The sequence below is a fragment of the Hemiscyllium ocellatum genome, chromosome 39 (genome assembly GCF_020745735.1).
Source record: "Hemiscyllium ocellatum isolate sHemOce1 chromosome 39, sHemOce1.pat.X.cur, whole genome shotgun sequence".
NCBI classification, from domain to species: Eukaryota; Metazoa; Chordata; class Chondrichthyes; order Orectolobiformes; family Hemiscylliidae; genus Hemiscyllium; species Hemiscyllium ocellatum.
Genome location: NC_083439.1, coordinates 35429656 through 35456464, shown reverse-complemented (window position 1 = coordinate 35456464; position 26809 = coordinate 35429656). Strand labels below are relative to the sequence as shown.

At 45.5% G+C, this 26809-nt stretch overlaps 1 protein-coding gene across 1 annotated transcript in view; it reads left to right on the top strand.

The window, feature by feature from the left end:
* il16 (interleukin 16) overlaps nt 1-26809 on the top strand; it is a 140537-nt gene that overhangs the window by 100389 nt on the left and 13339 nt on the right. Inside the window, exons 13-16 of the mRNA XM_060852890.1 lie at nt 4856-5343; nt 14351-14486; nt 15282-16791; nt 23094-23280. Of these exons, the coding sequence (XP_060708873.1) occupies nt 4856-5343; nt 14351-14486; nt 15282-16791; nt 23094-23280 (2321 nt within the window). The remainder of the gene's footprint in view (nt 1-4855; nt 5344-14350; nt 14487-15281; nt 16792-23093; nt 23281-26809) is intronic.

The following is a 26809-nucleotide window of genomic DNA, read 5'->3' as shown; positions in this document are numbered from 1 at the left end:
CTTGAACTATAAATATTGGGAGTCTAGCATAGAGTTTAACTTTTTGAGTATATCCAGTTGTGATTGAACTGGTATTGTGCGTAAAGAACTAACAGATTGTTGAACTTATTTCGATTCATTTTGAAATTTTTACATCATGTGATCAGGGGCCCTGAAACAGGCGAAGCACCAGGTTCCATGATTTCTCTCAGTACGTAGCATTAAGCAAGGTGGCTATCAGCAGTGGTCTCACTGGAGCCAAATGGCCAACTTCCTACACCACCTCCTAGGTTTATATTCCCTAGTCCATTGGGTTTGCTCTGGATATCAATAACCCATGGCAGCTCTAACAATGAATTAAGTTGTTATTCCAAAGTGCACTACAGAAATACTGCAAAAATCTTACTCCTACAATGCTCACAATCACAAGTGAACATTCTTACATGGACATCTTCGAGGATCAGCTGCAAATGTGTTGCTGGTCAAAGCACAGCAGGCCAGGCAGCATCTCAGGAATAGAGAATTCGACGTTTCGAGCATAAGCCCTTCATCAGGAATAAGAGAGAGAGAGCCAAGCAGGCTAAGATAAAAGGTAGGGAGGAGGGACTAGGGGGAGGGGCAATGGAGGTGGGATAGGTGGAAGGAGGTCAAGGTGAGGGTGATAGGCCGGAGTGGGGTGGGGGCGGAGAGGTCAGGAAGAGGATTGCAGGTTAGGAGGGCGGTGCTGAGTTGAGGGAACTGACTGAGACAAGGTGGGGGGAGGGGAAATGAGGAAACTGGAGAAATCTGAATTCATACCTTGTGGTTGGAGGGTTCCCAGGCAGAAGATGAGGCGCTCCTCCTCCAGCCGTCGTGTTGTGTTCTGCTGGTGGAGGAGTCCAAGGACCTGCATGTCCTCGGTGGAGTGGGAGGGAGAGTTAAAGTGTTGAGCCACGGGGTGATTGGGTTGGTTGGTTCGGGCGGCCCGGAGGTGTTCTCTGAAGCGTTCCGCAAGTAAGCGGCCTGTCTCACCAACATAGAGGAGGCCACATCGGGTGCAGCGGATGCAATAGATGATGTGTGTGGAGGTACAGGTGAACTTGTGGCGGATATGGAAGGATCCCTTGGGGCCTTGGAGGGAAGTGAGTGTGGAGGTGTGGGCGCAAGTTTTACATTTCCTGCGGTTGCAGGGGAAGGTGCCGGGGGTGGAGGTTGGGTTGGTGGGGGGTGTGGATCTGACGAGGGAGTCATGAAGGGAGTGGTCCTTGCGGAACGCTGATAGGGGAGGGGAGGGAAATATATCCTTGGTGGTGGGGTCCGTTTGGAGGTGGCGGAAATGGCGGCAGATGATACGTTGTATGCGGAGGTTGGTGGGGTGGTAGGTGAGAACCAGTGGGGTTCTGTCTTGGTGGCGGTTGGAGGAGCGGGGCTCAAGGGTGGAGGAGCGGGAAGTGGAGGAGATGCGGTGGAGGGCATCGTCGATCACGTCTGGGGGGAATCTGCGGTCCTTGAAGAAGGAGGCCATCTGGGCTGTGCGGTGTTGGAATTGGTCCTCCTGGAAGCAGATGCGGCGGAGACGAAGGAATTGGGAATATGGGATGGAGTTTTTACAGGGTGCAGTGTGGGAGGAGGTGTAGTCCAGGTAGCTGTGGGAGTCAGTCGGTTTATAATAGATGTCTGTGTTGAGTCGGTCGCCCGAGATAGAAATGGAAAGGTCTAGGAAGGGGAGGGAGGAGTCTGAGACAGTCCAGGTGAATTTCAGGTCGGGATGGAAGGTGTTAGTAAAGTTGATGAACTGTTCAACCTCCTCGTGGGAGCACGAGGCAGCGCCGATACAGTCATCGATGTAGCGGAGGAAAAGGTGGGGGGTGGTGCCAGTGTAGTTGCGGAAGATGGACTGTTCCACATCCTACGAAGAGGCAGGCATAGCTGGGGCCCATGCGGGTGCCCATGGCGACTCCTTTAGTTTGGAGGAAGTGGGAGGATTGAAAAGAGAAGTTATTCAGGGTGAGGACCAGTTCAGTCAGTCGAAGGAGGGTGTCAGTGGAAGGGTACTGACTGAACTGGTCCTCACCCTGAATAACTTCTCTTTTCAATCCTCCCACTTCCTCCAAACTAAAGGAGTTGCCATGGGCACCCGCATGGGCCCCAGCTATGCCTGCCTCTTCGTAGGATATGCGGAAGATGGACTGTTCCACAACTACACTGGCACCACCCCCCACCTTTTTCCTCCGCTACATCGATGACTGTATCGGCGCAGCCTCGTGCTCCCACGAGGAGGTTGAACAGTTCATCAACTTTACTAACACCTTCCATCCCGACCTGAAATTCACCTGGACTGTCTCAGACTCCTCCCTCCCCTTCCTAGACCTTTCCATTTCTATCTCGGGCGACCGACTCAACACAGACATCTATTATAAACCGACTGACTCCCACAGCTACCTGGACTACACCTCCTCCCACCCTGCCCCCTGTAAAAACTCCATCCCATATTCCCAATTCCTTCGTCTCCGCCGCATCTGCTTCCAGGAGGACCAATTCCAACACCGCACAGCCCAGATGGCCTCCTTCTTCAAGGACCGCAGATTCCCCCCAGACGTGATCGACGATGCCCTCCACCGCATTTCCTCCACTTCCCGCTCCTCCGCCCTTGAGCCCTGCTCCTCCAACCGCCACCAAGACAGAACCCCACTGGTTCTCACCTACCACCCCACCAACCTCCGCATACAACGTATCATCCGCCGCCATTTCCGCCACCTCCAAACGGACCCCACCACCAAGGATATATATTCCCTCCCCTCCCCTATCAGCGTTCCGCAAGGACCACTCCCTTCGTGACTCCCTCGTCAGATCCACACCCCCCACCAACCCAACCTCCACCCCTGGCACCTTCCCTGCAACCGCAGGAAATGTAAAACTTGCGCCCACACCTCCACACTCACTTCCCTCCAAGGCCCCAAGGGATCCTTCCATATCTGCCACAAGTTCACCTGTACCTCCACACACATCATCTATTGCATCCGCTGCACCCGATTTGGCCTCCTCTATGTTGGTGAGACAGGCCGCTTACTTGCGGAACGCTTCAGAGAACACCTCCGGGCCGCCCGAACCAACCAACCCAATCACCCCGTGGCTCAACACTTTAACTCTCCCTCCCACTCCACCGAGGACATGCAGGTCCTCGGACTCCTCCACCGGCAGAACACAACAACACGATGGCTGGAGGAGGAGCGCCTCATCTTCCGCCTGGGAACCCTCCAACCACAAGGTATGAATTCAGATTTCTCCAGTTTCCTCATTTTCCCCCCCCCCCCCCCCCCCAACCTTGTCTCAGTCGGTTCCCTCAACTCAGCACCGCCCTCCTAACCTGCAATCCTCTTCCTGACCTCTCCGCCCCCACCCCACTCCGGCCTATCACCCTCACCTTGACCTCCTTCCACCTATCCCACCTCCATCGCCCCTCCCCCTAGTCCCTCCTCCCTACCTTTTATCTTAGCCTGCTTGGCGCTCTCTCTCTCTTATTCCTGATGAAGGGCTTATGCTCGAAACGTCGAATTCTCTATTCCTGAGATGCTGCCTAACCTGCTGTGCTTTGACCAGCAACACATTTGCAGCTGTGATCTCCAGCATCTGCAGACCTCATTTTTTACATCTTCGAGGATCAGACCAGAATGGATGATCCGTCCTAACTCTATCAGATAACCTCCTTCCTGAGCCAGCTAACAGTGTTATTGGCAAACTTTTTTATCCTCTTTCTATATAGAGAGGTTAACCATTCAAACTTATACTGTCCGATCTCCATTAGATGACCAATTTGGTCATTGGCAAACATCACAAATGAGCCATGTTTTCCTTATCAGTTTGATCAATTAACTCATTAAGACTTGCTTGCATCTCCCAGCTCAGAGGCATATTCTCTTGCCTTTAACACTCTTTGCTGTCAGCTTTAACTCGTGCTCACTGATCACCACCTTTTGTCTCACCCAGGCAACAGTATTCAGATGATAAAACAGCCCACTCTGCCTGTTTTTAAGCAAAAGTTCAGCTTTTCCAGAGTTACTGTGAGAGTTCGGTCCATTACTGCTGAGCTACAAACACACACTGCTTCAGTCTAACAGAGAAACACTTTAAATCTCATGATTTTTCTAATCATTTGGTCATCACTGGGCTTCATATGCAATCCCATTTGTAGTTCATTTCAGCTAGCCCAGCAAATATTAGATTACCATCTATGCTGCTCAACAGTGTGTCCTTCTGGAACATTTGAAGCGTTCTATTGAATATCCTGGACTGTTTCTAATGAAAGAACCACATTTTTGAGCTTCAACAATTTTTAGTCACAGCATCTGAAGTGTTAGGTTAAACGTGTTCAGCGCTCCAACTTTGTGCAGATGGGTCAGAGTTATACCCAAAGGTTGGAAGGAATCTGACCATCTCAGCAAGTCAGGAGTTGGACAGCACAGAAATAGACCCTTCGGTCCAACGCATCCATGCTGACCGGATATCTTAAATTAATAGAACGTTACAGCCCAGTACAGGCCCTTCGGCCCTCGATGTTGCGCCGACAATAATCTAGTCCCATTTGCCAGCATTTGGCCCATATCCCTCTAATCCCTTCCTATTCATATGCCCATCCAGATACCTTTTGCATGCTGTAATTGTACCAGCCTCCACCACTTCCTCTGGCAGCTCATTCCATACACACACCACCCTCTGTGTGGAAAAAGTTGCCTCTTAGCTCCCTTTTAAATCTTTCCCCTCTCAACTTCAACCCATGCTCTCTAGTTTTGGACTTCCTTACCCCCCCTACCCTGCGGAAAAAGACCCTCGCCATTATAATGTGTTTATTTGAGGTGCTTCCGTAGCCTCCCTGAGATTGTAACTCTCTCTTTTTAAGACCAAAGGAGAAATGAAATCCCTTTCCACAGAAAGCAAATGTGGGAGAGATACACAGACAGAAGCTTCACCAAAAAATCGCAGAAGCCAATGACACGTTCGAGCAGTGACAGCAGTTACTTCAATAGTCCGACCACAAACAGTGGCACCATCTTCTACATTAACCACAGCAAAGGCTTCCAGACAGGAATACCTGGCTCTGATGGTCAAATGGGCACACACACTGACTCTCTTGGCTTCACATCACCGAATGGGCCCGAATATTCACCCACTTCCACTAAGGACTTCCATTCAGCTAAAATTAAAGAGCTTGATCAGTGTGCCACAGAAATGATGGAAAGAAACATTAATGATTCGAAGAGGATGTGTCCACAAACCCCTCCACCAAGGATTGGGAGCAGTCTGCAGAAAGACCAACTTGCTATAGAAGTGAATGGTGGTCTCCACACGCACAGAAAGGATGGACCATCTCAGCATGACCTTACTCAGGTAGGAACCTAACAGATTTACAACTGCAATATGTGCATGAACTCATTTATAGGGTGTGGCATGGTTTCACTCAATGATTGCTGGCTCTCAGGCAAAAGATCAACTAAACAAGGGGTTAGATTCTTCCTTATACCAAGGTGATGAGTGGAAAATGTTACCCTAGCTCTCACTAGTTGACCAGTTCACCTGAGATTTTGATCACGTAAAGAGCTGTCTCTCTCAGTGAGGTGGAGTGTATAAAGTGTGAGAACCTAGCAGTAGAAATAGGCCATTGCTCCACCATTCAATCTGACCTTGGCTAATCCTCCACTTCAACACCATTTTCACATCCTGTGGTGGTTTTGCTCTGTAAGAATATTTCAATGTTTGGCCTGAACACACTCGGTGACTGAGCCTCCAAAACCTCTGGAGTAGAACATTCCAAAGGTCCACCACCATCTGGGTGAAGAAATTCTTCCGAACCTCATTCCTAAATAGTCTGCTCCTATTCCAAGATTGTAGACGTGGATCTATAATTCCTCAGCCAGGGGAAACACCTTTCCTGCATCTACCCTGCTGAGCTCCCCTTCCTAGAAATGGAGAGGTCTATTTCGGGCGACCGAATCAACATGGACATTTACTATAAACCGACTGACTCCCACAGCTACCTGGACTACACCTATTCCCACCCTGCCCCCTGTAAAAACGCCAGCCCATATTCCCAATTCCTTCGTCTCTGCTGCATCTGCTCCCAGAAGGACCAGTTCCAATACCGTACAGCCCAGATGGCCTCCTTCTTCAAAGACCGCAATTTCCCCCCAGACATGGTCGACGATGCCCTCCACCGCATCTCTTCCACTTCCTGCTCCTCTGCTCTTCAGCCCCGCCCCTCCAATCACCACCAGGACAGAACCCCACTGGTCCTCACCTACCATCCCACCAACCTCCATATACATCGTATCATTCGTCGTCACTTCTGCCATCTCCAAACAGACCCCACCACCACGGATATATTTCCCTCCCCTCCCCTATCAGCATTCCGAAAAGACCACTCCCTCCGTGACACCCTCGTCAGGTCCACACTCCCCACCAACCCAACCTCCACTCCCGGCACCTTCCCCTGCAACCGCAACAAATGCAAAACTTGCGCCCACACCTCCTCCCTTACTTCTCTCCAAGGCCCCAAGGGACCCTTCCATATCTGCCACAAATTCACCTGCAACTCCACACACATCACTTACTGCATCCGCTGCACCCGATATGATCTCCTCTATCTTGGGGAGACAGGCCGCCTACTTGCGGAACGTTTCAGAGAACACCTCTGGGACACCCGGACCTAACAACGCAACCACCCTGTGGCTCAACACTTTAACTCCCCCACCCACTCCACCAAGGACATGCAGGTGCTTGGCCTCCTCCATTGCCAGGCCATAGCAACACGGCGGCTGGAGGAAGAGCGCCTCATCTTCCGCGTAGGAACCATCCAACCCCAAGGGATGAACTCAGATTTCTCCAGTTTCCTATTTCCCCTCCCCCCACCTTGTCTCAGTCCCAACCTTTGAACTTAGCACCACCTTCCTAACCTGCAATCTTCTTCCTGACCTCTCTGCCCCCCACCCCAACTCTGGCCTATCACCCTCACCTTGATCTCCTTCCATCTATCACATTTCCAACGCCCCTCCCCCAAGTCCCTCCTCCTTACCTTTTATCTTAGCCTGCTTGGCACACTCTCCTCATTTCTGAAGAAGGGCTCATGCCCGAAACGTCGATTCTCCTGCTCCTTGGATGCTGCCTGACCTGCTGCGCTTTTCCAGCAACACATTTTCACCTCCGTTAAAAAGGTTGTATGTTTCAATCAGATCACCTCCCATTCTTGAAAACTCCAGAGAGTGTAGGTCCAGTCAATTCATCTCTCCTCAATGGACAATATATCTAGGCCAGGGATTAGTTTCCTTAGCTTTCATTGCAAGTACATCTTTCTGTAGACCAGGAGACCAAACACTAGTTACAAGATGCACTCCAGAATTTCTTTTGGGCACCTTAGATAGTACCTCTCAAAATTCATAACCACTTCCACCTTGAAGGACAAGCGTAGCAGATACATGGGAACACCACCACCTACAAATTCCTCTCTAAACGACTCGCCATCTTAATTTGGAAATATGCCATTTCTTTACCAAATGCTCACACCAAAGGACTGCGACGGTTCAAGAAGGCAGCTCACCACCATCCTCTGAAGGGCAATGAAGGACGGGTAATAAATTTTGGCCTAACCACCGACCCCCCCCCCCACCCCACATCCCCATGAATTAATATTTTTAAAAAACTGCACTAAATATTGTAGGTATGATCTCACCAAGGATCTATGTATTTGCAGGATGGCTTAGAGTCATACGACACGGAAACAGATCCTTTGATCATCTTCACTCCAATTCTCTTGTTGTAAAGGCATTTCTTAATCGCTTGCTAAACCTCTACGTCAACTTGGAGTATCTAATGAACAAGGGCATCCAAAGTCTTTTAAAGTTCAATACTTCTCAGTCTCAAATGTGTTGTAATGGCTATTTTCCTACCGAAGTAGATTTCCCTGAAAATGGAATTTTCCTTGATGCTATTACTGTGTGTCTATAACTGTGTCTGATAAAAACCCTCTAGGGTTGAAGATTTCAAAGACTTCACTTAAGCTTCATTGTTATTCCAGGATGGTTGAAGATTAAAAGGCTAATGAAACTCCTACATATCTATTAAACTGAATTCCTGACTTAACTAGTGACATACAACATGCACACTCTGAGACCCACATACATACAGTGACACATACTGATGCACATTCACAAAGTGACCGACATTCTCTCTCTCTCTCACACACAGATACATACTGACACGCAGTCACTTACACTCGCATATGTTCTCCCACACATACTGACACATTCTCTCCTCTCACTCACACACACACGTTGACACCCTGCCAGTCTCCTGACCACCTGGCACCCTACTCCCCTCAAACAGCTGTCACAAGTGCCTTGTGTATTCACCCTTTCACAGTAGCTGTCAAAGAGACTGTGTGGGATATTTAAACTACTAAATACGCCTCCATAACTGGTGGAAAGGGTGTTTTGTGGTGTCTATGCTGGTCCTCTCCACTCTTGTTCTAATTGAAACTTGGACCTGGAGAGCCCAGGACATTGCCTCACAGCTTCCTGTTTGAGTTGTGAGAGTGGGACTGCTGGGCATGAATGATATCGCTGCACAACGTTCTCTCATTCTGTTATCTCGAAACCACTTGTCGGATGTAGATTTGTGACCTAGAAGCATGACTGTGAGACAGTGGTGCTGGGTCCCAGTGATCTACTTACTCCTGGTGCCACAATCCCTTGGTTTCATTAGCACAAAAATTAACTAAATGATAACTAGCAACTTAAGTACATGTAACTAATATTTGTTGGCTACATAGAACAGTTGATCTTCCATAATTACACCGGCACCACTCCCCACCTCTTCCTCCACTACATTGATGACTGCATTGGCGCCACCTCGTGCTCCCGTGAGGAGGTTGAGCAATTCATCAACTTCACCAACACATTCCACCCTGACCTTAAATTTACCTGGACCATCTCTGACACCTCGCTCCCCTTCCTGGACCTCTCCATCTCCATTAATGATGACCGACTTGACACTGACATTTTTTACAAACCCACCAACTCCCACAGCTACCTGGACTACACCTCTTCCCATCCTGCCTCTTGCAAAAATGCCATCCCGTATTCCCAATTCCTCCGCCTCTGCCGTATCTGCTCCCAGGAGGACCAGTTCCACCACAGAACATACGAGATGGCCGCCTCCTTTAGAGACCGCAATTTCCCTTCCCACATGGTTAAAGATGCCCTCTAACGCATCTCGTCCACATCCCGCACCTCCGCCCTCAGACCCCACCCCTCCAACTGTAACAAGGACAGAACGCCCCTGGTGCTCACCTTCCACTCTACCAATCTTCACACAAACCAAATCATCCGATGACATTTCCGCCACCTCCAAAAAGACCCCACCACCAGGGATATATTTCCCTCTCCACCCCTTCCCTCCTTCCGCAAAGACCGTTCCCTCCGTGAGTACCTGGTCAGGTCCACGCCCCTCCCCACAGCCTATCCTCCCATCCTGGCACCTTCCCCTGTCACCGCAGGAACTGTAAAACCTGCGCCCTCACCTCTATCCAAGGCCCTAAAGGAGCCTTCCACATCTCTCAAAGTTTTACCTGCACATCCACCAATATCATTTATTGTATCCGTTGCTCCCGATGCAGTCTCCTCTACATTGGGGAGACTTGGCACCTCCTAGCAGAGCACTTTAGGGAACATCTCCAGGACACCTGCACCAATCAACCACACTGCCCCGTGGCCCAACATTTCAACTCCCCCTCCCACTCTGCCGAGGACATGGAGGTCCTGGGCCACCTTCACCGCCGCTCCCTCACCACCATACACCTGGAGGAAAAATGCCTCATCTTCTGCCTCGGAACACTTCAACCCCAGGGCATCAATGTGGACTTCAACAGCTTCCTCATTTCCCCTTTCCCCCATGTCACAATAGTTCCAAACTTCCAGCTCAGCACTGTCTCCATGACTTGTCCGACCTGCCTATCTCCTTTTCCACCTATCCACTCCACCCTCCTCCCTGACCTATCACCTTCCTCCCCTCCCCCACTCACCTATTGTACTCAATGCTACTTTTCCCCCCACCCCCACCCTCCTCTCACTTATCTCTCCACCCTTCAGGCTCTCTGCCTTTATTCCTGATGAAGGGCTTTCACCTGAAACGTCAATTTTACTGCTCCTTGGATGCTGCCTGAACTGCTGTGCTCTTCCAGCACCACTAATCCAGTGTCTGCAGTCATTGTTTTTACCTCGTTACTAATATAGCCTGTCAGTGCCAGTGTGCTAACGTAATGGCATTTAGGATGTTTTTCTCTAGTGTACCTGCACTCGGGCTGACCTTAATCATGTAAAAGCAGTATTCAGTGTGGTTTCTGCGTGCCCTGAGTGACAGGGCTGTTGCACCAAATAACTTTGCTGCACTAGTTCCGATATACTTATGAAAACATAAAGGCCGAAGATAAGCCAAGGAGCTTAATGTGGGAGTCTGCTGCACTGTTTGATGTGGTTGAAGTAAAATCAAAAACGACTAAATTGAGATGAGTTGTAATTTTGCAGATTGCAGGCATGTTCCTTATGATTGGGTACAAAATAGATCATTACCATCACTCAATGGAAAGAGTGAGATTCACTTCTGCTTTGTGAAGTGTGCCATAACCGCCTGATGAAGGAGCGGCGCTCCGAAAGCTAGCGCTTCTGAATAAACCTGTTGGACTATAACCTGGTGTTGTGTGATTTATAACTTTGTCCACCCCAGTCCAACACCAGTACCTCCACATCATGTGCCATCATTATTCCACTCTTGGTGACTGTGCTAACTTTTCTGTGGTGCAACTTAATTAGGCCCCTTTCCTGATCCTTTTCCATAATCTCGAAAACCTTTCCTTCTGCAAACTCCTTTTGGAAATGGTTACTGATTTTGTTTTTAGTGGCCCTTGAGGTAGTCATCCTAGATTGTGTAATCAATCCGAGCTTGAGTTTTTCCAAAGGCACAATTTCTACTTGTTACCTTCCGCATGTTATCCTCATGAGGCCGGGAGGGAAATGTCCATGTGAATTCCAGGCAGTGAAATTGATGTGACGTTTCAGCACTTCTTTCGATTTTTGCTAATCCAGGGATCTCTGGGGGGCCTCCGACATGGAATGCTGGCTTCTTCTCATTTCGAAAGCACTCTTAAGGATGTCCAGGAATTATTGGCAGCCAAGGAAGTACTTCTGAAGTATAGTCAGTATTCTCAACTAGAAGTTTTTGTGCACATTGATCAGATTACCATCAAGTGATTAACAACCAGATAATCTTTGTTTGTCATGAATCTTGGCTTTGACATGGCGGAGAACACTGCCTCTCTTCTTCAGCCAGTGCTGTTCATGCCCACCCAAGACTTTGGTCTCTGTTTAACTGGTTATCTGAAAGGTGACAATTCTGACATTGCAATAAAATAGTACGGAAAAGGGTAGGCGTCATACAAATGTTAAGGTTCTTACTTAGATTAAATCAACTCTTGAAGGAACTTTCAAGAGTTGATTGGAGTAGACTGTTCCCGAGTAAAGGGATGACTGGCAAATGGGAGGCTTTCAAAAGGGAGATGATGAGAATTCAGAGGCATTGTGCTCCTGTTAGAGTGAAGGGTCAGGCTGATAACAGTAGGGAACAAGGGATCAATAAAGATAATGAGGCTCTGATCAAGAATAAGAGAGAATCCTATATTAGGGGTAGACAATGTGAATAAGTGGATCTCTTGAGTATATAAGGGATGTAGGAGCATTCTCAAGAGGGAAAAATCTGGAGAACAAAAAGGGCATTTGAGATAGCCTTATCTGCTAAGGCTAAGGATAATCCCAAAATTTCTATAAATACATAAAGAGCAAAAGAACAACTAGGGAGAGAAAGGGCCATCTTAAAAATGAACAAGGTTGTTTTTGTGTGGAACCACAGGAGATGGGAAAGATAACAAACAAATTTTGTATTAGTCTTTACTGTGGAGAAAGAAATGGAGGCTAAGGAACTTGGGGAAATAAATATTGATGTCTTGAAAACAGTCCACATTCCAGAAGTAATGGTGCTGGAGGTCTTAAAAAACATAAAGGTGGATACATGGCCTGTACCTGATCAAGTGTATCCCAAGACATTGTGGGAAGTTAGGGGCGAAATTGAGCCCCAAGCAGAGATATTTGTATCATCTACAGCCACAGGTGAGCTGTTGGAGGATTAGAATGTAGCTAATGTTGTGCTTTTATTTGAGGCTGTGAGGAGAAGCCTGGGGAGTATAGACCTGTGAATCTGACATCTGCAGTCGGTAACTTGTTGGAGATGGGTTCTGACATTTGGCATTTATATGCATTTGGAGAGGCAAGGACTGATTAGGAGTAGTCAGCATGGGTTTTGTCAATGGGAAATCCTGTTTCACAAACTTGATTGAATTTTCTTTTGAGTTTAATGAAGGCAGAGCGATGGACGATGTCTACATAGACTTTAGTAAAGCATTTGACAAGATTCTGCGTGGCAAATTAGTGAAGTTAGATCTCATGGGGTTCAGGAAGAGCTTGCCAATTGGATACAAAATTGGCTTAGTGATAGGAGACGGAGTGGTGGTAGAGGGCTGCTTTTTGGACTTGATGCCTGTGACCAGCGGTGCTCTGCAACGATCGATGCTGGGTGCTGGTTTGTAATTTATATAAACGATTTGGATGAGGACTTAGGAGGCATAGTTTGTAAGTTTGAGATGACAGCAGAATTGGTGGTACAGTGGAGAGTGAACAAGGTTATCTAAGATTACAAAGAGATCTTGATCAATTGGGTCAATGGGCTGAGGAGTGGCAGATGGAGTTTAATTTGGATAAATGCAAAGTATTGCATTTTGATCCAACAACAAGGGCAAGATTTACGCAGTTAATGGTGGGGCCCTGGGTTGTGTTGTCGAACAGAGACCTAGGGATGCAGGTTTGTAATTCTTTAGAAGTTGCTTCACAGGTAGACCGAGTGGTAAGGAAAGCATTTAGCACACTTGCCTTCACTGCTCAGACCTTTGAGTATAGTAGCTGGGATGTCTTGTTGAGATTGTCCAGGATATTGGTGAGGCCCCTTTTGGAGCCCTGTGGATATTCCTGGTCCCCTTGCTATAGGAAGGACATCAGTAAATTGGAGAGGGTTCAGAAAAAACTTACCAGGATGTTGCTGGGGCTAGAGAGTTTGAGTTAGAAGGAGCAGCTGGATAGGCTGGGACATCTTTCACTGGAGTGTAGAAAGTTGAGAGGTGACCTTTAAAGCAGTTTATAAAATCACGAGGGGCATAAATAGGGAAAAAAATCTTTGCCATTCACCTTAAGTTGGGAGAGTTCAAAACTAGGGGGCATATTTTTAAGGTGAGAGGAGAAAGATTTGAAAGGAACCTGAGGGGCAGCTTCTTCACACAAAGGGTGGATCATATGCAGAATGAACTTCCAAAGGAAGTAGTAGATGCAGGTACAGTTACAACATTTAAAAAACTTTGAATAGGTACATGAATAAGAAAGGTTTGGAGGGACATGGGCCAAATGCAGGGAAGTGGAACTCGTTTAGTTTGGGAAACTTGGTCAGCATGGACGAGTTGGACAGGAGAGATTTGATTCCATGTTGTACGGCTCTATGCAAGGCACTCTCAGTACGACACAGACACATTGTTCTGGTGCTCCAGATCCAGGGCAGAGCCTGAACCTATGACTCAGAAGAGTAAGTGGTATCACTGAGCTAGCCAGTGAGCTCAAATGGTTATGATATAATGCTAATGATAGCACTGCTGCCTCACAGCACCAGAGACCCGGGTTCAATTCCCGCCTCAAGCAACTGTGTGTGTGGAGTTTGCACGTTCTCCCTGTGTCTGCGTGGGTTTCCTCCAGGTGCTCCGGTTTCCTCCCACAATCCAAAAATGCGCGGGTTAGGTGAATTGGCCATGCTAAATTGCCCGTAGTGTTAGGTGAAGGGATAAATGTAGGGGTCTGTGTCTGGGTGGTATGCGGGTCGGTGTGGACTTGTTGGGCCGAAGGGCCTGTTTCCACACTGTAAGTAATCTAATCTAATAAAAAGATGTGCTGAGTCCAATGAGCAGTGCTCTGAAAGCTAGTGCTTCCAAATAAACCTGTTGGATTACAACCTGGTGTTGTGTGATTTTTAACTTTGTACTGGTGAATGTTACAACTTTGTTCAGCCCTTCGCCAGGCCCAGATACATTTCATTGTCCAAAAACGCATTGAATAAATCAGAAGTGTTAAGTTGCCAGTCCAAATGATCAGCCTTCTCTCAGCTCCCTACTCAGTGGATAATAATCTAGCACCTTTGCAATCCTCTGTCACTAACTGACAGTAAATACCTTTGAAATGCGAGTTTCCTGTTTGTTTCACAGGAAGTAAAGAGTCAGAAGCCACGAGAGGACAAAGCAGTTTACATTGACAGCAACCTCCTCACGTTAGGACTGGCTGGAGATCAGCATTTAACTGTCCTGGACTCAAATTGGCTTGAATTAAGAGGAGCAAATCAAGGTATTTTTTTTGTTGAAATGACCGAGCATTAGATTTGGTTGCTGGGAGGGGAATGCTGGTGAGGCACAATGCTTGTCTTCAATATGTAACTTTTAATATTTAAATATGTAAATTTTAAACATCTGAAGTTATTCAACTTCAGACAGCTGAAAAAATTGACAATGTGAAACTGTGCATGTCAAGTCACAGGAAACACCACAGAACTTTACAGAGTGTGGGTTTTTCATTAAGTGATAGAATTTAAGTAGCTGCGTTTTAAAAATGGCATTGTTAAACTAAGTTGAAAATGTGTTGCTGGTTTTTTTCAACTGTGATCTCCAGCATCTGCAGACCTCATTTTTTACTCTTGTTAAACTAAGTAGCAAGTTCCCATTATCAACTTCAGAAGATTTAAGGGATATAATAACATTGCACTTCATATTCCTGCATCACAATTTAATAGTGACAGTAGAACCACACGTAATGCAACAACGATATTTCAAATTGCTTTTGTTTGACGTTTTTTTTTGCTGGGGAGTGTTTTACTTAAACTATCGGATGGACAGTCCATATTGTGCTTTACATTATAGTTGGTTCTAAGATTCTGAATGTGGGTGACCTCTTTCACCACCAATCCCCCATCAATCACCAATCCATGGCGTTTACAAAATGACATTGTGAGCCAGGTTTAAAGAGAAGATTAGATAAATACCACCATCACACTTGCCGGGCTTGGTTCTAAGCTTGCAGCATTATGCAATGTCATCATGATAGGCTTTAGAGTGATGTTACTAATTCAGTGCATTTGCAATTCAGCTAACTGCCCAGCAAGGCCTCTGCTAAGAAGGCAGGTGTGTGTGAATCTGTGCTGTGAGGGGGAGAAACAGGAAGCCTGCAAGCAAACTGCTGAAGAGACAGAAAACCTCCAAACGAGAAGTATATTTGCAATGATGGAGGACTCGGGGGGTGAAGTTGTTCATAACGCAATGGAGGAGAACCAAGCAACTGCACAATCTCACGGACTTTCCAAACAGTCAGCTCCCCCTCAAAAAGCAGAAAGTCGGGATGGAACTGAAAGCAAACACAGTCCGTTTACAAATGGACTGTCTGATGGAAATGGCTCTGTGGAGAACAGCAATTCAAACTCGACTGTTTCCAAATCTATTGCTTTGCATAAAAATCAGACAAGTCAAAGCTTATCTCCAGCTGAGGATATGGAAGGGCGAACTTCGAAGCAGCTCAACCTCGTTCTAACTGACACGGCAGTAGAGGGAAGAATATCAGAGCCTTTATCCAAATCTGCTTTACCCTCACGCTCTCAAGTTACAGGATCCAGAAATGAGCAAACAGGAACATGTTCACCAGATGACCCTGAACTACAGGGAAGAGCAACAGCCTGTTCATTTGAAGCCGGCAGGAATCGCACTTTAATGGGTGGTTTGAAAACAGAGAGCGGTGCTACTACTTCAGCAGCAGAAAAGACCAGTGTAAAGAAAGGGCCACCTGTTGCCCCCAAGCCAATGTGGTCCCGCCAAAGTCTGAAAGCTTCAAGGAATGGGATGGAGGTGCCTGACACCACGACGAAGAGCAGCAAGGAGAGGCGCTTTGGTTCATCTCGAAATGTAACTCCCCAAGCCCAGTCCATAAAACAAAGGATCTATTCATTTGAAACACTTTCTAGTGCTGACACCCTGGACAAAGGGAACAAAAGGGACACTTGCTCACCATCTCCGGTTTCAGCCAAAACCGTGGAAAGAACCGTCTCTGCGCCAAGTATTGAACGTGATTCTAAAGCACCACCTCCATCTCCAGTCCCTGCCACCCCCCAGCCACCTGACAATGGGAAAGCAGTGACTGTATCTCAGAAGGTAGGGGCTGAGGTATCAACTGAAGCTCGAGATGGCAAGATATACTCGAACTGCGGCCCAAGGAGAAGTAACAGTGTGAGTAGTGAACTATCCACCTCCCCATGTAGCTCCCCACAGGTATTGTCACAGCTGGTAAAGCCACCTGGCCTTCGAACTAGGAGCTTCCCACTCGCCTCCAATTCCTCATATGATGTTTGTGAAGTAAAAGGTACGAGAGAAGGATTGCTGTCTGCAAGCAATGACAAGATCCACACCATCAGCAACCAAGTCTCGCATGCTCTGATGAAAAGTGTACTTGCATTTCCACAGTCACCAGGATCTTGGTGTGGAAGCCCTAGGAACACGTGCCCTAGCTCCCCTTACTCTCCTTCCGACCAGGAGCTGTTGTGGACTGATCAATCCCCATTGGCATCACCGACGATTAACAACTGTCAGCTGGAGAAAGGCTTCTCTCTCAGGTAGGATGTGTCAATAACTCAAGTCATGGAGAGCAAAGCTGTAAGATTTTTGCTTTTGGCCTGAATTGCAATCCGTTTTGAGGTCTCAGTGAATTAAGGGATATTGGGAGATGGCAAGAAAGTGAACCTGGAGGCAACAGATCAACCATGAAGGTATTAAATGGTGGGGCGGGCTGAATGAGCCAAATAGCCCTCTGCTGCCACTAGTTCCTATCTCCTGATCAAAGTTGGTCTCTGCAAGTAGTGCTCTGTGTAATCCTTCAGGGGGCTCCCAAGAACAACTGAGAGCCAATCATGTTCCTCGTGGTCTCTGAGACAGGTTAATAAAGCCAATAACAGACCATAATATTCACCCCTCTTTGCTGACTGGGCAACGCATCAAAAACTTTCACTGTTATATAATCTATTTTACAAATTATATATCACCACTTAATATAAATTAATGTAAATACAAAATCATTCTAGTAAACTGCTCAGAAGGCAGTTTAATTGGTTTTAAATTTGATTTCTGATGCTGATGCCTGCTTATCAAACCTCACTAGAGCCACTAAACTGATGTTCCAGTGATTATTGAGGGGTTCTCTTTGTCAAATATGTTACTGTTTGGGTGTAATATCAAGCCAAGACTTTGCTTTAGTGACCGAAGGACAAACTCTGACGGTTTCTGCTGCTGAAGTGATGTCTTATTGGAGTGAAAAATGGATTGGAGAGTAGGGAATATAACGTTACAGCAATAATACACAACTCTTTTTCTCTTGTCTTGTGCTGTCTGGCTGAATGTTCCCTTAAATAGGGCACTAGAAATTTTCTCACGTCCTTTAGTCAACATTGGCCCTTAGCCATTTCCACCAAATGTTCAGATTTCCTGAGGTTAGAATTCTGACGGTCCCTCGACTCAAAACGTTAACTCTGATTTCACGCCACGGATGCTGCCAGATCTGTTGAGCATTTCCAGCAATTTGTTTTTGTTTCAGATTACCTGATCAGTAACCTCCATCGTTAATTGTGAGTCTCAATATATCCAAAATTGTCACATTTATCTCCAGTACAACAGTCACTGCACTTCACAGTAAAATTGTTGTCATGTTTTAGATTAGATTACTTAGTGTGGAAACAGGCCCTTCGGCCCAACAAGTTCATACCGACACGCCAAAGCGCAACCCACCCAGACCCATTTCCCTCTGACTAACGCACCTAACCTATGGGCAATTTAGCATGGCCAATTCACCTAATTTGCACATCTTTGTGACTGTGGGAGGCAACCCACGCAGAAACAGGGAGGATGTGCAAACTCCATACAGACAGTTGCCCGAGGCTGGAATTGAACCTGGGACCCTGGTGCTGTGAGGCAGCAGTGCTAACCACTGAGCCCTTTACTCCCCTAAAGAGCTGTATTTCAGGAAAAACTCAACACCAAAGGATTTGGTGAAAAGATGGGAATGGCAACTTGAGTTCAGCCAGAAAACATAGAGATCGCTGGACCAAATTCTCTTTCCCATCTCCTGAATGTTCCTATTTTCCTGGAGCCATGTGATTGAATTCAAACTCCATCATCCCTTCTCTGCTGTGTGGTCTTGGTAACAGATGTCCCTGTCCCAGCAGGCTGTTCCTGATTATTAAGTTTGGTGAATATTTTCTTGTCCCAGGAAAGGTTTAGTCAACTGCTGCCCCTGGAAGGAGAGCCCTATAATCAAGCAAGGGACTGCCCAGGAGTTGCCCCTCTCCCCACAGAGAGCTCCTCCAGGTCAGCACCAGGGAAAGAAATGAATTAAACCACATATATAGAAGACTTTTTTAAAACCTCAGGATATCCAAAGGTCCTCAGGCTGGTGTATGTCGGAAAATGTGAGTCATAAGAAATAGGAGGCCATTCGGCCCCTGAAGCCTGTCCTGCCATTCAATGAGATCATGGTTGATTAGCCCCACTCCCCTGTTTTGCCAGAAAAGCTGTTCTGGAGTGGGATGCACACTAGACTTTGCCTGGCTACCTCCCTTCTTCCGACTGATCCCCTCTCTTAAGCTGAAGGGTGACTACACGCTCTCCACGTGACTCTCGGCCTCCCCAATGAGCTATTGTGGTTCCAGCCAGCCCCCGAACTGACCAAACTGATGACACCTGCTGTAGATGTGGTCATCCAGGATTAGCTAAAACTTATCACATACTACAGGCTGTGCAACATAGGACAATGAGCTCCCCACTATATGCTTAGTTAAAATAGTCCTACCCTAAATTTAAAGCCAAGTAGAAAATTAATAAACTTTTCTTTTAAAAAGAAACTAGAACCCTTCCCTTCCCTTAATACAGCTTTAAAGTGAAGATATAAAACACTTTAACCACAATCAGCTCTCTGTTTAGCACTAAGGTCACTCTCATCAGTCTTTGTGAATTCTCACAGGATTCCTGTTGGCTTTAGCTGCTGGTCTGCTTAGCTCAATATGGGCCTCAACTCTCAGGCTTTTTATTGAGAAACACCGCTGCTGCTGTACACCCAGGCTTCCTGCACTCTGACTGCTGCTCTGATGAGCTGGGTCTGGGCATGTCTAATGTGGCAGGTTTTGTTTTAAAAAAAAGATCTCCAAGTAGAAAATAGAATTTAGTGACCATAACGTAATAGAATTTTTAGTATTCCTTTTGAGAGTGAGAAACTTGGAAGAAGCTAATGGGGTTAAAGGCCATTAAGTCCCTGGGACCTGATAGGTTACATCCTAGGATTTTAAAGGGATAATGGATACATTGGCTATATTTTTCCAGGACTCTGGAACAGTCCCAGAGCATTGGCAGTCTTCCAATGTAGCACCCTTATTCAATTTGGGAGGAATACAAAAAAAAACATGTAACTATAGGCCAGTTAGCTTAACGTATGTCATTAGGAGTCTGTCTATTATAAAAGATGTAATAGTAGGGCATTTAGAAGTACACAATACAATCAAGAAGAATTAACATTTCTTCAAGAAGAGGAAATCACACTGGATAAATAAATGTACTAGAATTCTTTTGAGGAGGTAACAAGCAGGGTAGACCAAGGAGAAGCAGTAGTTGTAATGTATTTGTATTTACAAAAGCATTTAATACAGAATTGTACATACAGGTGCATAATAAGACAAGAGCCCATTGCAGATACTATATCAGCAGGTATAGAGGATTAGCTAACTAATAGAAGCCAGAAAGTTGAGGTATTTTCAGAATAGCAATTTCCAACTTGCATAGTGCTAGAGGAGTCAGTGCCGGGACACAATTATTTCCAATCTATATTACTGACCTAGATGATGGATGTAAGTGTACTGTAGCCAAGTTTGTGGATGACAGTGTCAACAGAGGGATATAGGCAGACCAGGCAGGAACTTGGTGAATGGAATATTATGTGGGAAAATGTGAGGTTACATGCATGGCCAGAACAATAAACTAACTGAATATTATTGAAATGAGGAAGGCAGCAGGAAGTTGGAGCACAGAGATTTTGGAGGGTCTTTGTTCATGAATCACAAAAAGCTAGCACTCCATTTTAGCAGGTAAAAGGGAAGGAAAAATGGTTTTATTTCAAAAGAGATGGGCTATGGAAAAGGGAAAGACTGCAAAACATAGACAAGACATTAGTCCGACTGGACCTGATATATTGTGAATAGTTTTTGATCATCTTATCTAAGAAAGGAGGTATTGGTATTGGAGACGGTCTAGAGAAGGTTAGTTTGGCTGACTCTGGGAATGGAGGGATTTTCACATGGGGAAAAGCTGAGTAGGTTTGGCCTGTACTCGGTGTTTAGAAGAATGAGAGGTGACTTTATTGAAATATACAAGATTCCTAGGGTGCCTAACAGGGTAGATGCCTAAAAAGAGTAGACAAAACCTTTGTTTAATATCTCATCCAGAAACTGGCATTTCAGACAATGCAACACTCCAGTACTGCATTGGTGTGTCAACTGAAACTGAGCACAGTCTCTGCACTATGACTTGAACCCACTTCCTTCTGCCTTAGAGTTGAAGGTAGTTCTGACACCAGGCTGGCAGTAAATAAAACCGCTGTATTTGTTTCTGTATCGATGTCTGAAATGTATGTTTATGGGATACGTTGACAATGAACAAACAAATGATTGAGAAACTTGTCAACTCCTGTTGTCACATGTTGGGAGTTCCCCTCATTTAAATGGAGCTTGTGGGTTGAATGAATCTTGCTCACAGATGGTGCCCATAAGCTTAAATGTACCGTGCAAATAGTCCCACCATCTGATTCCTATTTTACACACTTAGCGTCATAGAGGCAGAGATTGATACAGCACAGAAACAGACCCTACTTGCCCAGGCCAACCACATATTCTAAATAAGTCTAGTCCCATTTGCCACATTTTGGCCCATTTCCATCTTAAACCCTCCTTATTCCTATACCCATCCAAATATCTTTGAAATGTCACAATTGTACTAGCCTCCACCACGTCCTCTGCCATCTCATTCTGAACACGCACTGCCCTTTGCGTGAAAGAGTTGCTCCTTAGCTCCATTTTTATATTTTTCCCCTCTCGGCAGAGACCTGTGCCCTCTAATGTTGGACTCCCCCACCCCAGGGGGAAAAGACCTTGTCAGTTTACCCTATCCATGCCCCTCATGATGTTATAAACCTCTATAAAGTCTCCCCTCAGCCTCTGATGCTCCATAGAAAACAGCCTCAGTCTACTCAGCCTCTCAAATCCTCCAACCCTGGCAACGTCCTCATATATCTTTTCTGAGCTCTTTCAAGTTTCATAAGGTTGGAAGTCAGATGACACCAGGTTATAGTCTAACCGATATATTTGAAATCACAGGCCTTCCAGAGTGCTTCCCCTTCGTCTGGTGAAGTGAGAGAGAAGCACACAATCATAATGGGCAGAGAGATCAACATATCAGACAAAGGGTATGAGTGGAGGGTCTACAGGTTGACTATTAGGTCACTACAGGTGATCAAGAGTGTCATACGGTGTGAGTAAAGTGCCAACAACTAAATAGCAAGCGAAGGGATGATCGCTAATCCGATTAAATGAGGCAGAAAGATGATTACAAAAAATAAAAATAAGGTGGTGCTGGAAACAACCAAATGATTGGAATAACATATTCGGTGTAAAAGTCTCACACCGAAGTAACCAAAGTAATAAGTAATCCAAAACTGTACAAACTAATTAAGTTAGAGAGAGCATAACTCTATGATCTCATCTTTGGATCCCTCTGCCCATTGATCTCTTGGCCTATCAATTCTGTGTCTGTGTGCTTCTCTCGCTCGCTTAGTGAAGGGGCAACGCTCCAAAAGCTTGTAATTTCACATCAACCTGTTAGACCACGACCTGGTGTCGACTGACCTCTGACCTTGTCCATCCCAGTCCAACACCGGCACCTCTACATCAAATTTCATAACATCCTTCCTATAGCAGGCAGATTAGAATTGAATGCCATATTTCAAAAAATGGCCTAACCAATGTCCTGTACAGCTGCAACATGACCTCCCAACTCCTATACTCCATGCACTGACCAATAACGGCAGCATACCAAACACCACCTTCACTAATCCTGTCTACCTGCGACTCCGCTTTCGAGGAACTATGGACCTGTACTTAAATCACTGCACGGAAAAGTTGTGCTTGCTTGAGAAGATGTAATGTGACTCCATTAGAAATCAATGGATAACTGTAATATCAATTACAAATTCAGTTCTTTATCCTTTCCCGAGATCTGTGAATATTTACTTTGTATCCCTGAATTGAGCATTGCAGAAGGTAGTTAAGAGCCATCCACGTTGGTGTGGGATTGGAGTCACATGCAGATCAAACTGAATAAGGGTGTAGATTTTCTTCCCTGAAGGAGAATAACAAGACAATCAATGATAGATACAATGGCCACAGTTACTGCCAGACAAGTTTATAATTAATGATTTATTCATTGTATTTACATTCCACCAGCTGCTATGGTGGATCTGAATCTATGTCCTCAGGGTATTAGCTTGGGTCTCTGGTTATAGTCCAGAAACATTACCACAACTTCAGCATTTGCCCCTGATAGCTGTTACCCTGTGATGTCAATTACCTAAGAGTACTAATGGATAGAAATGCACTTGTAGAAGAGGTTATCTTAGGAAGTGGACAAAAATTTTGAGATAGTCAAATTTAACTTTGGTTAGCACAATAGTATCTCATTCTAAACCCCAGTGCGCAATGTCCTCATCCCTGGCTGAAGACATGGGTAAACAAATCTTAATGAGTTTTATGAGTTTGATGTAAAAGGTTGTGTTTTCCTCCTGCATTAATGAACTTGAACTAAACGGAGTGTGTGGCTCCTCTTCTAGCCTTGCAGAATTACGAGTCTGCACCATCAGTCTGACAGATGAAAATCAGAGCGAAGATGATAAAAGGGAACTTTCCTCATCGTTATCTGCCTGTGTTTCTGCCCAGTCGGTCATCTCCTCGATCCCTGCAGACGAGCTGGAGAAACTGATCGAGGAAGTGAAGAGCTTGGATGAGGAGACCTTAAAGGTTTGATCATGAAGGAATGAGCGCAATAGCCCCGGCAATTGGCTAACACTGACTTTGGGGCATGTTTTAAGAGTAATGGGAAATTTTGAATTGTGGCAGATGATCAGCTGAGATCATACTGAGAGCAGGCTCTAGGACCTGTAACGTCTACTCTCATGAATGGGCCCTTAGCAACAAAAATATGGGAGTATAAACTAAACTAGTGGTCTGATCTGGAGATTGGTTTTTCATACGAAACAGTCGAGTTGTTGCAATAATGCAGATTTGATGAGTTTATTTGGTTTGATCTTTAACTTGATGTTGTCATGTCCCCCTCTCTGTCTGAGTATGATTATATTTCTCTGATGTGTTTAGGAACATATACTAATCTCAAAATAATATTTTAGGTACATTTGAGGGGTGGTCTTGTGGAGTCTTGCTAGATAAGAGCACAGGAAACCGATTGTTAGTGATGCTTCCTTCTCTGAACTATATCTAAGGCTCCACATTGGAAGCAGAGTCATAGAAGTACATCTCTAGTGAAAATCCTGAAGGCCTCTACTCTAGCTGTTAATGTTAAGCTGCCATTCACATTTTATAGACTAAGAGCTGGTGCTTTTTTAAATCTGATTTTCCACATTGAACAAACCTAACAATAACAAGTGAAGATGCATAAACGTGTATTCTGTACTGAAAGTGTCTTTTCTTCTGATATCATTTGTTCTCCTGTGCTAATTCCAAATTGATGCAGATACTGTATAAATTCACCATCTGCCACTTTGCAGATAGTTATGAAATGACAAGAAGCAATGACCCCTGCGTTAATTCCTCTGAGAAAGAGCAGCTTACAAAATCCTCACACTTAAAATCATCCAAAAGTTAAGTTTCTGAATTATTAATGCGTACATCCAGGCCTGATTCATGGATCCGTGCTCCCAATAGCAAGACTCAGGGCTGGTGAGAAGCATTTCAGCATTTAGTCCATAGACCTTTTTAGATGGTTAGGTCAATTTGATTTCAGTGCAAAAAAATGTTTTTCCTTTGTTTACTAGATTGCAAAAGCAATTTGTAGGATTAGTCAGGGTTATGCCCAAGAATGTGATGTACACACATCTGTTATGTCAAGCTCCTTCTCTTCGAAATCCTTTTGCAGGTTTTTATAAACTCTATCTCCTGTCCCACTGGCCATGCAGCAGTAAAGGATTTGATTACCATGATGAGCAGAATTAGTCAGCATGGACGAATTGGACCAAAGGGTCTGTTTCCATGCTGTACACCTTCCTGTAACAGTTCTATTTGGATGAATTTAAGATGCAATCTGCTCACAAACAATTTGTAATTTTCTCACCAGAAGGAATCTGCGCAATGTGTGAGAGTCAGAAAGGACAGAACAATTGACAGAGAAGGAAAGAGAAAAAGAGAAAGGAAAAAATTGCTTTTATACACTGCCTTATCGCATCTTTTGTGTATAGTTCATAGCACTTTGAAGACAATGAGTTATTTTTCATGCACTATGCTTTTTTGCTGTGTTGGCTTGATAGTTAACACTTCAACATTCACTCTCTAATCTGCCGACACACAGTAGCAGTGATGCGTACCATCTACAAGGTGCATCACAGCAACTTACCCAGATTTCTTAGGTAGCACTTTCCAAACCTGCAATCTCTAGCACTTAGAAGAACGAGACTGACTGACAGATATATGAGGACACTCCATTCCCCTCCAGTCTACAAGCCATCCTGACTTGGAAAAAAAATTGCTGTTCCTTCACTGTCACTGGATCAAAATCCTGGAACTGCCTCTCTAACAGCTTTCCGAGTATGTCTAATCCACACGGACTCCAGCAGTTATAAAGAAGGCAGCTCACCACCATCCTCTCCTGGGCAGTTCAGGATGTGCAATAAAAGCTGGCGCAGCGATGCTCACATCACACTGGGCACAGTGGCTCTGTGGTTAGAACTGCTGCCTCACAGCATCAGGGACCTGGGTTCAATTTGGGTGACTGCCCATGTGGAGTTTGCATGTTCTCCCTGTGTCTGTGTGGTTTTCCAGTCTCCTCCCACAATGCAAAGATGTGTAGACTAGGTGGGTTAGCCATGGAAAATGCAGAAATGGGATGGTGTGGGGTCTGGGTGGGATGTTCTTTAGAAGATCGACATGGACTGAAAGGCCTGCTTCCACACTGGAGGGATTCTATGTCTATTCTATTGCCTGAATAAATAAAAACCATGGGAGATGAAGCAGAATGGGAGGAAGCTGTGTGCTATTTAACCAAACTTGGATAGTTGACCCATTTCAATGAGTTCTTTGTAATTTTCTGTAATGTAAGCAGTATTGGTTAAGATGATATTTCTTAACTTACTACAGAAACTCTAGGTGGGAGAAGGGTATTTTGTAATCTAGATTAATGCTCAGTTGGAGAGCTGAAATAGTGTTACACTATTGAAATTGCAAGCTTGCCCCTTATTGACTGTTCTGATGGTTCAGATTTGGAGATGCCGATGTTGGACTGGGGTGTACAAAGTTAAAAATCACACAACACCAGGTTATAGTCCAACAGGTTTAATTGGAAGCACACTAGCTTTCGGATGAAGGAGTGTCACCTGATGAAGGAGCGTCGCTCCAAAAGCTAGTGTGCTTCCAATTAAACCTGGTGGACTATAGCTTGGTGTTGCAATTTTTAACTCTGATGGTTCAGGATGGTGCTAAAGGTCCTCTGGCAGCGTGAGGAGAATACAGAATTTAAGATGTTGCAAGAGGCCATTTAGCCCATTGTGTCTGAGCATTTTGGCTTATTACCAAACTCCTGCATTTTCTCTGGAACGCTGCATTGTTCCTATTTATTAATCATCCAATGGCCTATTGCAAGCCTCAGTTGAACCTTCCTCCATGACCCTCTCAGCCACTGCATTCCAGACCCCAACTACTCACTGTCAAAGCTTTTCCTTTCCTTTCCTCGCCTGACATTTTGCTTCTTTTGCAAAACACTTTAAAACAGAGTTCTTTGGTTCTCAGTCCTCTTGCAGGGTCGATTCCAGCCTCGGGTGACTGTCTGTGTGGAGTTTGCACATTCTCCCCGTGTCTGTGTGGGTTTCCTCCGGGTGCTCCGGTTTCCTCCCACAGTCCAAAGATGTGCCGGTCAGGTGAATTGGCCATGCTAAATTGCCCACAGTGTTAGATGCATCAGTCAGTGGGAAATGGGTCTGGGTGGGTTCCTCTTCAGACAGTCGGTATGGATTGGTTGGGTCAAAAGGCTGTTTTCACATTGTAGGGAATCTAATCGAAAAACATTGTACCCAAATCTGCAAGTACAAGGTCATGCTAATAAAAATGAAAACAAATTGCCAGTTTTGGTGCAGCTCAGTGGTTAGCACTGCTGCCTCACAGCGCCAGGGACCTGGGTTGGATTTCACCCTGAGGCAACTCTGTGTGGAGTTTGCACGTTCTCCCCATGTTTGCCTGGGTTTCCCCTGGTTGCTCCGGTATCTTCCCACAGTCCAAAGATGCGCAGGTTAGGCAGATTGGTCATGCTAAATTGTTCATAGTGTCC